Below are 17,418 nucleotides of genomic sequence, written 5' to 3'. Positions count from 1 at the left end.
GTCTTCTTCCAACTGATAACATAAAGAACATGCTGGTTCCAATGTTTTCTTTTTCCTTTACAGGCAAATCAAAATGATTTAAGCACTTAAAAAAAATCAATGAACAATCTTTACAAGTTGTTGTCATCAGGCAATTAGTGAATGATCAGTACTAGAAAACCCATGCCCCATTGCATCCTTGTTTCAGAGGTATTTCCTTATCCAAACACCAACAGAATGACACAAGAGTAGACAAAAAAGCCATGGGTGCCAGTGTGACTTCCTCTCTGAATTTCTTTGTTGGGAATTAGGCAGGGGCATTTTTTCCTGGAAACTATTAATGGAAAATGGAGATTAAGTGATCACAGCAACAGTGCAGCAACAGTCAGTAGGACTGAAACAGTCATAGTTTCCCTAAATTTCATTCTCTTAGGAGTCATGGGTCTCATATTTTGGACACATTCTGTAAGTTAGCCCATTTGAAGTATTTTGGTTCAAAAATTGTTGCCTCGTGATGCACTGTTTCATCCAGTTAAAGGTCATGACAAGAGCTTGAGTAGTATGTAGATCGGGGTGTCAAACTCATGTTGTCATGTGACATATCAGGACTCCCCCCCCCTTTGCTAAATTGGGCTGGGTGGAGCCAGCACATGATGCATCTGGCCTGCGGGCCACAAGTTTGACACCCCTGATATACATAGATTATCAAACTGACAGTGTTTTATTTAACTTCACACATCACAAAGCAAGAATCAAATCCATTGTGGCTTAATCCAGTTTGTAAATTAGTGACTGAGTTCATACTTTGGCTAAGCTTGAAGTCTAAAACCCCACAAAATAACTAATTTGTGAAAAGACACCAAAATCACCTTTTACTGTATGGATGAATTCAAGTCATAACCCCTTTTGTGCATTTGAGAGAGCTGCAGGTAGTTTCTTTTGGGATAGACTTATAGTAGCATGTAACCTTGATCTGAGAAGTCAAATGGCCCTTAGAAGCAGTTGGGCGTATACTCTGATATTTTGTGACCTGATTTATAAATTCTAGTTGACTGAGGTTATATAACAATCTAGTCAAAGATACATATACATACATACATACATACATACGTACATACATACATAGAATATGCTTTATTACTAAGAAATAAAGACAATTCTTGCCTAAAATTTCTATCTTGAATTATTTTCCCACTCTTGATTTCTATCCCTGATCAATTATTTGTGATTATTTGAAATAAGTAATCAAGATTGTTAAACTGAGATGTCTGTTTGTGAGGTAAATGGCTATCAAAATGAGGATTTCGGCCAGGAAGCTCTGAAAACCTAATTTTTACATTGGGGGAAGACTTCAGAATGTTAACATCAGAAACTTGTTTTCAATGTCAGGGTTCATCTTTGAAAAATGAGCATTTCTGAGTATTAAATAATTTATTCAACTTCGTACCTCTGAAGTCGACTGACTTTGGGCAGCTTACAATACAAGGAAATATAAAAAACCATTTGCATAAACAACAAGCAAAAGATGAACATGGTCCACACATGTATCAAATATCAGGCACTCAGCAGAGATCCAATTGTCCTAGCCTAGCACCCAAGAGCACATAAAAGGCCATTTTTGTTGTCATATTTGAGGAAGCACAGCTGGCACCAGCTGTTTTATTGGACATGTTTCCCCTTCAAATCAAAGATCCCTGGATGGATCTTTATCTTACAGGTAACACCAAGGAATTGGAATTTTCATACATTTTCTCTTTAGCCAAGGTATTCTCCCATAAGTAATGGAAAGATGGTGATGCATAAAATGAAGTTCAATTCACTATCCTACTTTTCTCCAACAACACACACACACAAATTCAGGGGATGATAGGATTCCTTTGCCTGCATTCTTTGTTTAGAAAAGGGGATTTCAGTTAACAAAAGCCTTTCCTCCTGAAATCCTCTCAACCATTAAGTTTTTGAATGCATCCATAGGCCACGATTGTTCTACTGATAGATACTTCAATGGCCAGGATTGGCACTCTCAGCCCAACTCAGCTGACAGGGTTGTGGGGGAAATTGGAGTAGGATCTACTACAGGTAGTCCTGGATTTACAACAGTTTGTTTACTGACTGTTCAAAGTTACAACAGCACTGAAAAAAATGACCATTTTTCACATGTACGACCAGTGCAGTATCCCTCAGGTCACACAATTTACATTCGCACAAACGATTCATATTTACAACGGTTGCAGCATCCCGGGGTCCTGTGACCACCTTTTGCGCCCTTGATAAGCAAAGTCAAGCTAATAAGCCAGATTCACTGAACCACCATGTTAAACCAATTTACAAAACTGGCAGCCATTCCCTTAACAAACGTGGCAAGGAAAAGTTGTAAAAAAACCGGGATTAAACTCAACTCAAACCAATTTCTCACTTTAGCCCCATAAATTCTGGGCTCATAAATTGCGGTCGTTAAGTCTAATTCTTTTGCTTGGTAATGCACGTTGGGCCGTCTATGAGTTGTGTGCGAAAGAAGGCGGGGGGGGGGAGGAGGAGGAGGAGGAGGCGGGATTTAAATAAATAAATAAATGGGCTGCGGCAGGCGCGCGCCAAGTCAAATTGACCAGGCCGACGGACGGGGTGCAAAGCTTGGGCTGCCCACGGGAGCCTCGCCTTGCCCGAGTTTTCTCGTGGGAAGGGAGGAGAAGGAGGAAGGTCTGCTTAAGGTGGACTGACGGGGCGGGGGAATCGGGACAGCCCCGTCGGCCGGGCATGGAGACTGCCGCTCCTCAGGGGCGTAGCCTAGATTGCCGGGTGAGGCGGGAGCCCGCGTGAACTGGGGGGGGACGGACGGACACGTTTCATGGGCGCGAGGGCCGGGCAGCGGGGCGGAGGATTTGTCGATGGCAGCCGATGAGCGGAGTTGCAAGTTAGCCGCCGTGGGGGTGGGGGTGGGGGAGGAGAAGAGCTTTGCTTCCCAAGAGTTAGGAAACGCGTTTTAGAAACCGGTTCAAAATGAAACACTTATCCTTCAAGGGAGAACGTCGAGGCCGCTTTATATAGCGCCCTTGACTGGGAAGCTGCGTAGATAATGCATATATTTACCCACTAGATACGTGAGTCGGTTTGGTGGCGTTTCAAACTCGTGCTTTCGAGTTGATGCTTCTGTACTGACGAGGTTTATTTTTTTTTAAGCAGTCAGGTCGTCGTCAAACTCAGGAATATGCGTTATATGTTACCGCTTCTTGCTAGGTAACGAAGCGCAATGACTGAAATTAAAATAGAGCGTTACTGGGCTGTGTGTCAGGCGACCGTTTAACGCTATCCGTGACGAGTGGAATTAATTAAATTCGAAGCACGCTTATTTCACTAGGAGTTTGTTGTTTTTAAATGCAGTGGAAATGCTGCGTGAACTTTATTGAATAAGATTAGGCAGCCATGTATCTTTCCTGAGGTAAAAAAAAAAGGTTTAAGGAAACCTTTCCCCATTCTGGTACAGTAAGTCTCCACCTATGTTGGACTACATCTCTCATAGGTCTGTCACCAGGAAGGCATCCGGTTGAAAAATATGCATTAAGGGATCAGATCATCCTCCTTCCAAGCAGTGGCTGAAGAAACACTGCCATGCTCTGTGTGGCATCATATTCTAATCATATGGATCTTTGTATCAATTTAGTTTGGAATTTAAGGATGGTTTTTCTTCATACTTTTCTCTTTCATAGTTTCTTTAGATATATTTGAACCCATTCTGATTCTTTTTTGATCATAAGGCTATAGTATATGTGAAACTGGCGATACATACATACATACATACCTATGTACATATACATACACACAAACACACACACACACACATGAATCAAAGCTATTAGTTTTAATTATTAGCAAGGACCAAAAGGGATGTTTAACCATTTGTGCCTCATGTTGCCATATCAGTGGAAATTACTTCATGCATTCCAATTAGCTAAAAGGATCCCTGCCTCACTACTCTTAATTTAAAATTCTGACATATTAAACACACATACTGATAGGCTTCCTAGTGACCTATTTAGCATTGCATCTAACTTCCAGTTTGATATCTGTTCGGACAGTTTTGGCATTTATTTGGTGCATCACGTTTTTCTGCAATGCAAAGTATCCTTGTGTGATGAAGCATCAGACACAGATTGACTGAAGAACAATAATGGTAGGCAGTGTGTGTAAGATTTAAAATTCTTGGAAAAGCAGAATTGTCAGAATACTTAACAGCCCAGATTTAAAAAAAAATCATTTTAGTGTGTAATTAAATCTCTCATGGACCCTAGGCAATAGAATTGGATTTATTGAAAGGACTGGCAAAGGTCATAGATACAGAAAGGTAGAGAATCAAAAAGCTGGATGAGTGGAAGAAGGTTTAGTAATAGTATCCTGAGGGAGAATGATGTGAAATAGACAAGGAGACGTTTAAATAGTGGTTTCATTCATCTTTGAGGGAGATGGGTGGTTTAGAAATATGAAATATATTTTTAGATATATTTAGAAACTAAATGTTTCTAAAGAAGTAATACTAAGTTTAAGAATATGTGCAAGGGAAGGTAAGAGATGAAAGTATAGGTAGTCCTTGACTTACAACCACAGGTCTGTTGCTAAGCGAAACATTTGTTAAGTGAATTTTGTTCCATCTTATGACCTTTATTGCCACAGTTGTTAAGTGAATCACTGCAATTATTTAGTTACACAATTAAATGAATTTGGCTTTCCCATTGACTTTGCTTGTCAGAAGATTGCAAAAGGGGAGCACATGATCCTGGGATACTGCAACTATCATAAATATGAATGTGTTGTCAAGCATCTGAAGTTTCATCATATGACCATGGGGATACGGCAATGTTGTAAGTGTGAAAAGAGTCATAAGTCACTTTTTTCACTGCCGTTGTAACTTCGAACGATCACTAAATGAACTGTCTAGTCAAGGACTGACTACCTGTAGGGTAAAACTGGTTCCCAAGAAATAACATCATGATGATATGTTGAAAAAAAGATGTGGTAAGGGGAAATAAAAGGACTCAGATTTAACATAGAATAATTGGATGTTACAAGTTTAAAAGATTCTAGGTTTTAAATCTAGATTTACAGTTTTGCTAATTGTGACTTCAATTTTAGTACAATTAATTGGTAACAAATAAGGACAACAAGACTTTAGAAACAAGGAGCATGCACTTTATACAGTAGTTTGAGTTGATAAACCAGCTTTTTCCTAGACTGTAAGCTTCCTGCTGGTATTATTGCTCCTTTAAGAACTTCTCTAATATGCTTAGGCAAGCAGTTTTAAGATTTGCTGAAAACTCAAAAAACTTACAAAGGGTACTAGGTTGGAGTATATGGTGTTTATAACAAACTACAATAATGTCTTCATGACAGACAGTGCTATTGTAAAATATAATGTAGTTGCATTACAAAGCCTGATATGGTTGTTTAAGTCATGGCATTGTGTCATGTCATCATTCCCCGCCCCATGCCCATAAAATGAAATATGAAAATGCAGTCAACTGAAATCTTATAGTTTGGAAACTCAAGTATGTTTACAAGCAAATAATTCCTTTGAAAATTGCTAGGAAAAGAACCTTTACTGAAAATTGTCAGTATTTTTTTAAAAAGAAATTAGATGGACATCAGGGATTATTACCGTCAATTTTTGAATTCTAGATGCTAATGGGAGCAACCCAGTGAAAATCAAACTGCCATCCTTCAGAAATTATTGAACATGCTATATAATAAAATGTTTTTATTCTTGAGTACAGTTTTTATCCCTAGCAGCAATTACATTAAATTAAATTGTAGAACTGTTCTTCATATTCTACAGGTTAGCTGTCTTATATTTAACAAAATATTTTTTAAATCTATGCCTTCTGTTTAATGTTTTAGATTGTGTAATAAACACTCTAATTGCTAGTACTTTCAGAGATAAACATTCTGGTCTTATCATGATTCTTAACACATTAATGTTTTAGGTTTAGGAGATTGGATTTTGGAGAGCTATAGCCAACAAGTAGTCACTGTTTTGAATTAGACATGATTCCTTTATATGGGCATTCATATTTTGGGGAATAGTAGGAAATGGTGCCTCCTTTAGCCATGCTCTCTTTTCTTAACTTTAAAATTTTTTTAAATAAATACATGGGAGATACCCATATGGCAGAGTAAAACCTTAATTTCCAAATCAGATTTGTTTACATGATTGGTTATGGACCGTGAATCAGCCCCATGAGCACTTTTAGAAAGTCAGCATGGTGTAGCTCAATGCTGTCCTATCTAGAAAAAAAAGAGAAAGAGCTACTCTGAATTCATAGAGAGCATCCTTTGGCTATAATATAACAGAGAAATCTCAGTTTTTCTTCTGATACATATAGGTTTTGTGAATAGCTATAGGCATGCGACAACCATTTTGTGAAGAGACAATCCATCAATGGCCGGCATTTTATAGATGGACATAATACCCTTTTAAAATTCTAAAACCCAGGCAATCCAAAAAGTTGCCTGGTCTGGAGAAATCATCTATTGTGTGTTTTTTTTTTTTTTTTTTTTTTTTTTTTTTTTTTCTGTAGATTTTTTTATTCCTTGAAAAAATTTACATTTTAATCATGAATTTAAGTGTTATTCCTAAAAATTAGACAGTATTGTCACTGGGTCAGGTTCAAACTATCTGGGTAGAGAAGTGTTTGTTTTTCTTTTTTTCTTACTTTGGATCAGTGCTTCATAGCCATTTCCTTCATTATCCAAAATTACTTATCAGAAAGTATTTAAACATCTCTGTTGTGATGTGTTGTGCAGGGATGTCAAACTCAAGGCCCGGGGGATTGATTCGGCCCATGGGATACTTAGATCTGGCCTGCGGGCCTCCCTGGAAACAACGAAGGACTGGCCCATGGTGCCTCTGCCAGTGAAAACAGAGCTAGCAGAGGACTGCAGGAGGCAGTCACAGCCAAAAAAGGAGCTCAGGAGCCCATTTTCACTTACAGAGCACTCAGGCTGCCACAGATGGCCCTAACACGAGTGACATCAGCTGGCCATGCCCACTCCGTCCATGCCCCTCCCCCCCCAAGGTAAAAGACAACCCTGATGTAGCCCTCAATGAAATTGAGTTTGACACCCCTGGTATAATGGTTTTGTCGGCATTGCCCAACCCCCCCCTTTTACCCAATATTATTTATCCAGGTTAGGAAAGCATACATTATATATTAAAAGCAGAATTTTCGTTTCAGAATTCATGATTACATTATTTGCTATTCTGAACTGAGGAAACAGAATATTAAAGTATTCTTATGGCAATTGTCCCTGGTTCTTTATGACAAATAGAAAGATTGGTCTTACAAGCTTCACAAGATTTGTTTTTCAAGAAGATAGTTTGTCATTGTTAACTAACAAGTTAAGTTTTTATTCTCACTATGAAGTTAACATTAAAATACATTTACAATTCCATATTTTAACAACATAAGGCCAACCTTTCTCAAAAACACAGATTTAATCCAACTTTTAAGAGTTATATTTGTTATCCAGTAATTTCGGGAGCATTTATATAAAAACAATAGGAGATAGAAATCATTTATTTATTTTTATTAAAATAAGCATTTCTGCCTTGCAGATTGAAGTTAATGGCTCCTCCATTGCTGAACACGAGGAAGTTGAAGTAAAGAAGGCAAAGGCATTCATTTGGAAACCTGGGAAAGGTACTTAGAAAAAAGTAACTGCATTTCTAGAAGAGGAAACAGTAGCTATGTTGTAGAATAAATACACTACATGATAGTGTAAACATGAGTAGATTTGCATATTGGACTAAATCATAGGCCTTGTTCAGCTGTTGATTGTGTTGCACGAGGAAAATGAAGACCTAGATTGTTGGGGACAATGTGTTCATTCTGTAAACCGCTTAGGGCTATAAAGCATTATGAAGCTGTATATAAGTCTAAATGCTATTGCTATTAATTACTGAACAAGTTGGTGAGAGATGGTTTGCATTGTGTGACTGATTTGCTGGCAGCCTTTTTACGCATGTCTAGGCTCCCATGTGAAATGCAATCTGGCATTATTATGGTTTATTTTACCAATTTAGGCTTATTGTTGGTTTTTCTAATTTTGTTCTAATTTAAGCCTTTTACTGGCAAGATGAAGCACAGAAGAAATAGCCACACATAAAATGGAAGCAGTGAATTAGTCACAAAAGATTTTAAAAAATGGAATTAAAAAAAATCTTAAATAAGATAAACTGAAATAGAATAGAACACAGCAAATAAAAATAGAACAGGAAAAAATTCACAATGTCTCTGCTTCAATACTAGGATGAATAGAAAAAGAAAACAAGAATATAGTTCACCTCAGATATAAACATATATAATGTGGTTCTCTTAATTGTTCTGCCCGTATTAATCAGTAAATCCAGATATCATCTATTGTGGATTAGATAGTACTTGAAGGCACTTGATCATTGTAGGCACATACCTGTGAACTAGACAAGTTATGAAATAACTTTTAGCTTTTAAAAGCTTGATGGTAGCAATTACTGAACTACTCTCTTTAGAATGGAAAAAGCCCAGAATTGCCTTGGCACTATTGTTAGCTTAGGCAGCAATGAATCTAATTTATTCCCTTCAACTTCTGGAAGCTTAAAAATTATGCCAATCTATTTAAAATCTGGAACATGTTCATTTTTATTATTTCCTATTTGCCATAAATATCTGAAAGGATTTTCTTTCCAGGAAGACTAAATCTAGGTTTTAGAAATAGTTGCTTGTAAGACCTCTCTTTTTACAATATTTCTTTATTTATATTCTGCTGTTATTATTTTACTAAAGCCCTAAGCTTCTCTTAAGGGCTATCTAAGAAACAAAAGAATAGTTGGTTCATTGGCATATAGCGGCATTATTAAATGTCTGTCACTGAATTTAGATGGAATTTAGGATAGTTGGAGCAACTAGCTCCAACTAGCTCTGAAGTCCACATAAATATTGAACCACAGGGTGCTAGAATGCATCCCTATTTTGTGCCTCAGTGGATTGGAATGTCTGCAGTAAGCTAGCCAGCTCTATTCTCATCTGACTTGGTGATGGTGTGTTTTACTGTATCATTATTAGAGTGAGTGGCCACTTGTCAATGAATGGGACATTTTTCATCAGAATCTGTTCCTTGAAATAAAACTGAAGGATTGTTTTAAATAAGACTATGTATAAAGGGTGACTTTGCTCACATTTATATTTTTCTGTTAGAAATTGTAAATTGGCACACCTTCCTTAAGTTCTGCTAGAAATTTATCTTGATATATACTCATACTCAATCCAAAAACTAATAACGAGGAAATGAGCATGTGTTTTAAGCTCTTTTAGGCTAACTGTGAAGGATTTCTATTTTTGTCAATTTAGAGAAGGAGAATGGTTACAGAACTTCAGTCATCAAATGTTTGAAGTTTTTTATTTATGTGTTTAAAAAGGGACATCAAGACGGACCTATAAAGCAGCAATTCCCTTTAGCAGCTTAGGTGATATTAGATCACTGTTGGGCACTTTCCTGCTTTATAATTGGTCAATTTGTTTAAGAATCTCTGAATGGAAAAACAGTGGTAGAGGTGGAGTGAAGAAATATGTGGTATCTAGAAGAGAAAATGCCTTTCTCTTTTGATCTAGCATCTGAAATCCTAGCCTTTGAATATTGGTTCCCCTTATATAACTAGTAAGCAATTAGGTTCCAAAATAGGGAAGTATTATTTTCCACAGCCTGAAAAAAATCACATTTGTTGGGCAAAGGCTTGGTTTTTTTTCCTTTCAGTTAATTTTTTCTAAAGCTTTTTCTGAGCAGCTAATTGATTAACATGCGAAATTGCTCACTTGGTAGGTTTTAAAAACTGTTACTAAACCTGCATTATCATATAGTATATCATACCTGGGTTTCTGAGTGGTACAGGCAAATGTTCCCTTAGCATGTTGCATTAGCATTAATTAATAGTGGCTGAAAGATAACATCTCTAAGATGTTTATACATGGCTTGGGCCTTTTCTGGGTTTGGAATTGTTAGCAAGTTTTCCTGAAACTGATCCAGGAAATCTTGAGGGTAATGCAAAATGTATTCGTTGTATGTGCTTTGCAGTTCATGTGGTTAATTCAGGCTCCATAACTGCCATCCTTTCTCCTGATGTTTGTTGGTGAAATGGGCAATAAATGGAGGAAGTTGTTGTCTTGTCAAAACCCAGCTATAAATGCAACTATCATATTAAATAAATTGCATGGAGTCATCCTAACATTGATTGTATTTTATCTCTGCCCCCCCTAATACCGGTATATAAGATCATCCTTACGATTGTTTCCCCCCCCCCCCCAATACTTTAAATACTGGCTACTTTATTTGTAGAGCTAACAGAAAAAGTGGAGGCAGAAATAAATAATCTTGAGGACTCGGATGATTTTGAAGACTGGAAATCAGAAAATGAAGACTGGAAATCAGATGATGAAGATTACGATGTAACTACCCAACTGTTTTTCCTGAAATGACAACAGTTTCCCAATATGAAGAAGAGGACTGGGATAAGGAGATGGAAGACTCTGAAAACAATAAAAACTCTTATGGTAAGGGAATGCTTATTTATGATTTTTTCAAATGTTAGGAAACTTAATGACTGGGAAAATACATCATATATTTGTCAGACTCCTCACTTGAAAAATTAAAGCACTGATACATGAATTTCTTGGTACTTCGTATGAGAAAATGTAGAAAACAGTTGTATCTGTCATATGTTTCAGGAGTGTGGTTCTAGACTATCTAAATTTTAAATAGTTACTAGCATGTTACTGATCTCTGATATAAATAAGGATTATAGCATTATTCAAGCTGATTCTTTGGCTGTGTGTCAGAGATGAGCACTGCTCCCTAGAGTCAGATATGGTTGATAGGGGAAACTTTACCTTTTTTATATATTCAGGTTAAATGTGCATAGAGTTATATCTATTAAAGAAATCTAATTGTATGTAAGTGTGGCTCCCTGCAAGATATCCAGGTTACCTTCTTTCTGGTTCTAAATAATTGTCATGTTATAGTAGAGACAATTCTTAGGTGCAGTAGACTACTCGAGAGCTTGTTAAGAGAGAAGATAGGAGAGTAAGCACTTCCGTTATTGTTAATTTGGTGGAAGCTGTACTATTAGAATATAAATATATTAATTCTTAAAACTGTACTCTGGCCTGGGATTAAATAATAGAAACTCCTAAGTAGAAAGGCTAGTCTATATATATATATATATATATATATATATATATATATATATATATATATATATATATATATAATATATATATATATATATATATATATATATATATATATTTATTATGCTGATAATAAATAAAGGGAGACTAGTATAGATCTATTTCAAACTATTTAGTCTCATCAGCTAGCCATACCCAAGTTTTTGGGAATCGAACCTAAATATAGGTATATATTTATAAAATATAATAATATAACAAATGTAACAAAAAAGGCAACAGTAAAAAATATTGGGTTTCTGTCTGGATGGTCTCTTGTGACGAGCCTAATGACAGAGAGTGGAAGTGTGACCTTCCTCCCATACTTGGGCATACCAGGGGTTGTGACTTTAAGTATATGATCCGTTAGCTCTCAGCCTATTTAATACATTATCTATTGTTCTATCCAATCACATTATTTACAAGTTGTTCCACTCTTGTCACCTTGTCTTATACCAATAATAAAATCTGTTCCAAACTTCATAATATTCCGACTCCCCTTTATTTTTTAATTCTAGGGTGAGCCTGTCTGCTTCTGCACAGGCCCAGATTTTCCTAATTATGTCTGATTGGATACTTTCTTTTTCCAATACTGCGCATAGGTTTTGCGCCGCAGTTAATACACTGATAATTAAATAGAGCACATCTTTCTTATACCCCTCTGGTATTATGCCTAGGAGGAAAATTTCTGGTTTGAATAGAATTTGATCTACTACAATTTGTTCCAGCCGATTGTATCATTCTCCAATAACTTTTTGCCTCATTGCATGTCCACATATGGAAAAAGGTACCTGGTGTTGTTGTTTTTTTGCACTTCCAACAATTTGGGGCCAAATTTTTAAACATTTTGGAGAGCCGTGCAGGGGGAACATGCCATCTGTAGAACATCATGTACAAATTTCCTTATAAGCCGTGGCCCTTGTTAATTCTGATTGAGTGTCCAAAGTCTTTCCCATTTAGCCAATTCCACATTCTCCTTTTTTATTAATTACTTTTGAGATTTTTCATTAATTGTGAAGATTTTTCCCAAATATTTATATTGCTTCTTTAGTTTCTTTCCTTTGCACATTTTACAAATATCTGTCCCCCTGATAGTTTAATTTCATTGCCATTTTAATTATTGATGATGATTCTATAGTAATCCTTCAGTAATTTCTCTTAAATATACACAGTTGGGCTGAAAGTTTAGAATAGTTTGTAGTTTCAGTGAAGAACAGTTCTCTGCAAAACCCTATTTGAAAACACAAATTCTTTCTAACCAGAGCTGTAACTTTAGTTTTATAATTGTTTTGAATTAAAAAATCATTTATTCAAGATACAAACCATCCTTCATTCTATTAATCATGTAATGTAAATACAATATCTACAATAATTTTAGGATAGTAATATACTAACTTATTCTTTGAAGCGGAAGAATAGCATTGATAGTGAAAATATACAGGGTTATTGCCAAGAAACTCTATAAAGCATTAGTACATATACACACTCATTTTATGAATGTAAAAATTAACAGGCAGAAGTATATATGATACTTTAAAATTATAAGGTAAATGTTTAGAGCAACTGCTGCACATGTAATGAATTGCCTCCCTTTAAAAGGAGAAAAATAATTGGTAGGAATTTACTATATTTTACACTTAACAGGTTAGCTTGTTATACAGTAGTAGGACACAACCCTCTTCTAAAGATATGCTCTTAATGTTTATGTTTATGATCTAGCTTTATAAAATATAACATTAAGTGCTGATTTCCAATAATCTGCTAAATTTAGGATCCCAATATTTCAGTAATACAGTTATCATTGGGCTGTATCCTAGTGGATACTAATTCTCACTCTTAACTGTCATCATGATAGAAACAAAGGTCCTACTTTTCCAAATAGGATGTGTGGTAGGCATTCTATTTTAAGTTATTTAGGATATTTTCAAAATATAACACTTTCAATAACTTATTCTGTCTTCTACCCAGGTTCCTTCCCCCAGGTAAGAAATATAGTGCTCTATAAGAAATATAGAGTAATGTCTCTGCCTCTCTTTGAAGACAACTATAATAGTTCATTAACCATCTGTTCTGTCTATTATTTAATGGTTATATCAACTATGTAAAACTATGGTATTATAGACTAATTAATTAATTTAATATATTTATATGGCTACCTGTCTTGCAATAGTGATTTCTGGCAGTTAGCATACAATTCAAAAATTTGCAATACAAAAAGCCAACAATATAAAAAACATAATAACAATAATAATACTGTGTATTATTTTAAACATGCCTGTTACATATTATTTTCCGTAGATATGAGATATATGCATTTATTCAAGTTTATAGGGCTACCTATTTGTTTGGTTGACTCAAAAACATAAAAATGCAACTGCCATTAAAAAAAGAAAGGTCCTCTGGGATTCACGGGATGCTGTTCTACTGGATTATTCAGTAATTTTAAAAACATATATTAAATAGAAAAAGTAAGCTGAAGAGTTCACCTGCAATAAAATTGTATTTTCAACCACTTTTCTTTGCTTATTGACATACATGACTGTCACTTGCTGCCATCTTCCAGCTTACCAATGCTCTTGGGAAAAGCCCTTGATTGTGTGATCAGAGGGAGCCATTTTAAACAATACACACCGATAGACATAATGCATCTATTTATTTCAAACAAGTTGTCAAACACTTAGATTGTGATCATATGACCCTGGGAGTGGTGAAATGGCTGAAGCTTTGATGATCTGTTGTTAGTACCACTTGTTTAGCACCATCATTTACTTTGAATGGTCAATGAACAAGTGGTTGTTAAACAAGGATTACGTGTAGTGCCATTTTTATCCTTTGGCTCAATTAGCAAAAGAATAAACTGTTTCAAATACTTTTATTTTTATTATTTTTGAATTATCTTATTTCTTAATGTTTTAAAGAACAACCCTGTTTTTCAATAATTTTGTAGAGGTCGGAAATTTAATCTGAATTTTATGTAATTATCAGAAGGATTTGCCTAAAGGTAATGTAACAAGGATGAAATACATATTTTTTCTAAATGGTAAAGATTTTTCTTCTTTTAATTGCCGTTTTTCTTCATTTCTGTAAAATATTAAATTAATGATGTGATGTGGAGAAGAGTTGCATATTACCATTTAAGGAATGCACATTTTTTCTTTTTGTCTAGCATTATTTTTCTGAGTCTTATGCTAGCAAACATAGATCCTTTTTTTCTTACGAGAACTTGCTGAAGTTTTTTGGCAGCAAGTATGAATTGGAGGAAACAAGTTATTGACTATTGCAAGATTTCACAGTGTGTCAATTAGTAGCACTTCATAAAATATGGCCTATAAATTACTGTATTTTTCGGAGTATAAGACGTTCCGGAGTATAAGACGCACCTTAGTTTTTGGGGAGGAAAATAAGAAAAAAAATCTGCCCCTGCCTACCAGCATCCATGATATTCAGCTGACACCTGGTAACAAGGTCAGCTAATGAATAGGCATAGCAACTAAGTCTGTCAATGGGGGCCATTTGGACTCAGAAATTGCTGTGTGAGCAACTAGGAGATAGGAAGGAGCCTGGCTTAACCTAGAACTGAAGTGAAATTGCTTTGTGTTTTGCTTGTATTTACTACTACCTTGGAAAACCTGCTTTTGGTAATGTATTGTATATTATTATTGTTATTTTGAATCCTGCTGAATCAGTTACTGTGCTTTCTAAATGTGATTGCTGCTGCAAACTCTGACCAGCCATGTCAGCTTCAGCACTTATTGCAGCCTGATTCAGCGCAGCTGATTGGCAAGTGGATCAGACTGCCTGAATACCCTCAATCAGCTGTTCCAGGCTGCAGGGATTGCCACAGACCATGCTGCCTCCATGCCTCACGTTTTTGGCCTTTGGTGGGGTGTGGTGGGGTGGGGCTACATTCGGTGTATAAGACGCATCCAAATTTTCACCCTCTTTTTTGAGAGGAAAAAGGTATGTCTTATATTCTGAAAAATACAGCATGTGTAGTGTTTACCATATATTGAAATTAAAAACAATTTTTTGTAAAGTTAATTTAGTTACATTTTTCTGTAACATGAAATTTTATGACTTCTGTTCCTGGTTTAACTGAATGAAGATGATTATTGAATGAATGATAGGTTTGTTTGTAGCTGCTGTAATATTTACTTCTGTGTTTAACTGAGCTTTATAATCATATTGGTCAAATAACACATTTTGTTTACTCTTTCTTTTAACAGAGAAATAGCATGTTCCCAGCTTAATTAGCTTAAGCTCCTTGGTGGAAGGGCTGAGTATAAATGAACATAGTAATATTTATAATAAAGCATTTCTTCATAAGTTAATAAAACCTTAGCTTGAGTAATTTTGCAATCTACATATATATTAACTTCAGCATTGTACAACAATATATATAGTGCATTTTTACATTGTTCCCAAATTGCCTCTTTAGATGTAGACGATATTATCTATTGTGGAAGTTTCTGGGATGGCAATGGACAGGCATCCTATTCAGTTCAAGAAGAACCTCTGTATGACCCAAGTTTACACCATGTAGCACCATTGACTTTGATTCACTTAAAAGCTGTGACAGAGGACGGCCAATTTGAAGATGCTATTGACTGAAACATTCCCAGCAATGGGACAAAAACACTTAAGTTCTAAATCAAATTTCTCTATTCAACTGCACAAAATGGAAATGACTGGATACCTTATAAGAATCTAGAGTACTGCAATATTACAGATTGTATGAATGCAACGTTGTATCACCTTTTGTTTTAAACAAACTTGAAATGATTTAGGTTTAATTTGTATATGGCTATTGCTGTTAAAGTGCTGTTAACTATTTTGTGTTATTTCAGTTTTAATTTTGGGTTTGTCTTGCAAGTCTTAACTGAAATGTCAGTACACATTTATTTTCATCTCTTGACACTCAATAGGAGTTCTGAAGCTATAGTTCTATGTTTTGGTATGTTGGAGGTTATTGGGACGCTGGTGGGATGGATAGTAACACGATTATTCTTCAGGAATACAGGCTATTTCATTTTGTACAGCATATGTATGTTTTATTTAACATAATAAACATGCAGAAATGCTAGTAGAATATACTGTTTGGCTAGGGTCTGGATAATTATGATCACATCTGCTGATTTATTTTTAAAAATATTACTTTTAAAATAACAATGGAAAAAAACAAACACAAAAGAAATTAAAAATACATTCTCGTATTTAAAAATAAGTGAAATAAGATACAAGATAGAAAAAAGATTTAATGTTATTAGAACATTAGAATATACAGTTACAATTATATAATTATCTAATGCAAATAATATAAAGGGTGTGTGTGATTCTAATACACTTATATGACTACCATGCTTTTTTAACATTCTGTACTTTGTATAAATGGGTCTCATTTCCTTATGTTTGTCTATACGAAGTCTATATCTGTAGGCAGTCTTCTCATAGATAGCAAGTCTTCAATCCATTGAGTGAATGGGGGCTATACATATATCTTCCCAATATTGCAATATTAGTCTTTTAGGTATAATAGAGGCACGGAAGAATCTATTTTCACTGTATAATTTCACTGTATAAATATATGTATATGTATGATTTATTTATGCAAACTTAATAGAAATCTAACTGATAGTGGCTATATGGATACATAAATAAGACTGGCTGCCAACGTTAAGTCTAAACAATTATAGTTCTAACTGTCCTCACTTTATTAGGATAGTAGAAAATTTCTTTGGATTTAGGATGGAGGAATGGATGGATGGATGGATGTGGATGATGGACGGACACAGATAGATAGATAGGTAAATATTCTGAAAACGCAAGATACATGTATGATAAAATTCCAGAAACATTATAAACTTAATCTTTTAATTAAGAACAGCACCTAGGGACTAGATTATTTGGTTCTACTCTACAAGTCCACAAGGCCCCAGTTGGGAGCTGGGGGAGGGCAAGGTATCTCCCTCCTGCCTCTCTATCAACCACCCAGGTTGGTGCTTCCCAAATTAGAAAGTTCTCTTTTTTGGAAGAGGGTGCCAAAGTATACAGTGAGATGGGTGGGGTTGATGAGCCACAAGATCTACTGCCCCTGCAGCATTCTTGCCATGCCTCATGACCTCAAGGTTGAGGGAATGTAGACAAGCCTTTCAGCTGCTCTGAAGAATTTTTTTTGTTGCTTGCAAAGGCAGAGAAT

At 35.5% G+C, this 17,418-nt stretch overlaps 1 protein-coding gene across 1 annotated transcript; it reads left to right on the top strand.

Annotated features, from left to right (window-relative positions):
• Positions 1 to 1,243: 1,243 nt before the first annotated feature.
• On the top strand, positions 1,244 to 16,899 carry COPRS (coordinator of PRMT5 and differentiation stimulator). Its single transcript, XM_032211757.1, is given in 5 exon segments — positions 1,244 to 1,258; positions 7,583 to 7,667; positions 10,336 to 10,452; positions 10,455 to 10,550; positions 15,661 to 16,899. Coding segments are annotated over 5 exon segments (486 nt in total). The 3' UTR covers positions 15,834 to 16,899.
• The last annotated feature ends 519 nt before the right edge of the window (positions 16,900 to 17,418 follow it).

Source organism: Thamnophis elegans, chromosome 2 (genome assembly GCF_009769535.1).
Source record: "Thamnophis elegans isolate rThaEle1 chromosome 2, rThaEle1.pri, whole genome shotgun sequence".
NCBI classification, from domain to species: Eukaryota; Metazoa; Chordata; class Lepidosauria; order Squamata; family Colubridae; genus Thamnophis; species Thamnophis elegans.
The sequence above is the reverse complement of the archived record's forward strand: the minus strand, read 5'-3'. Positions and strand labels throughout refer to the sequence as shown.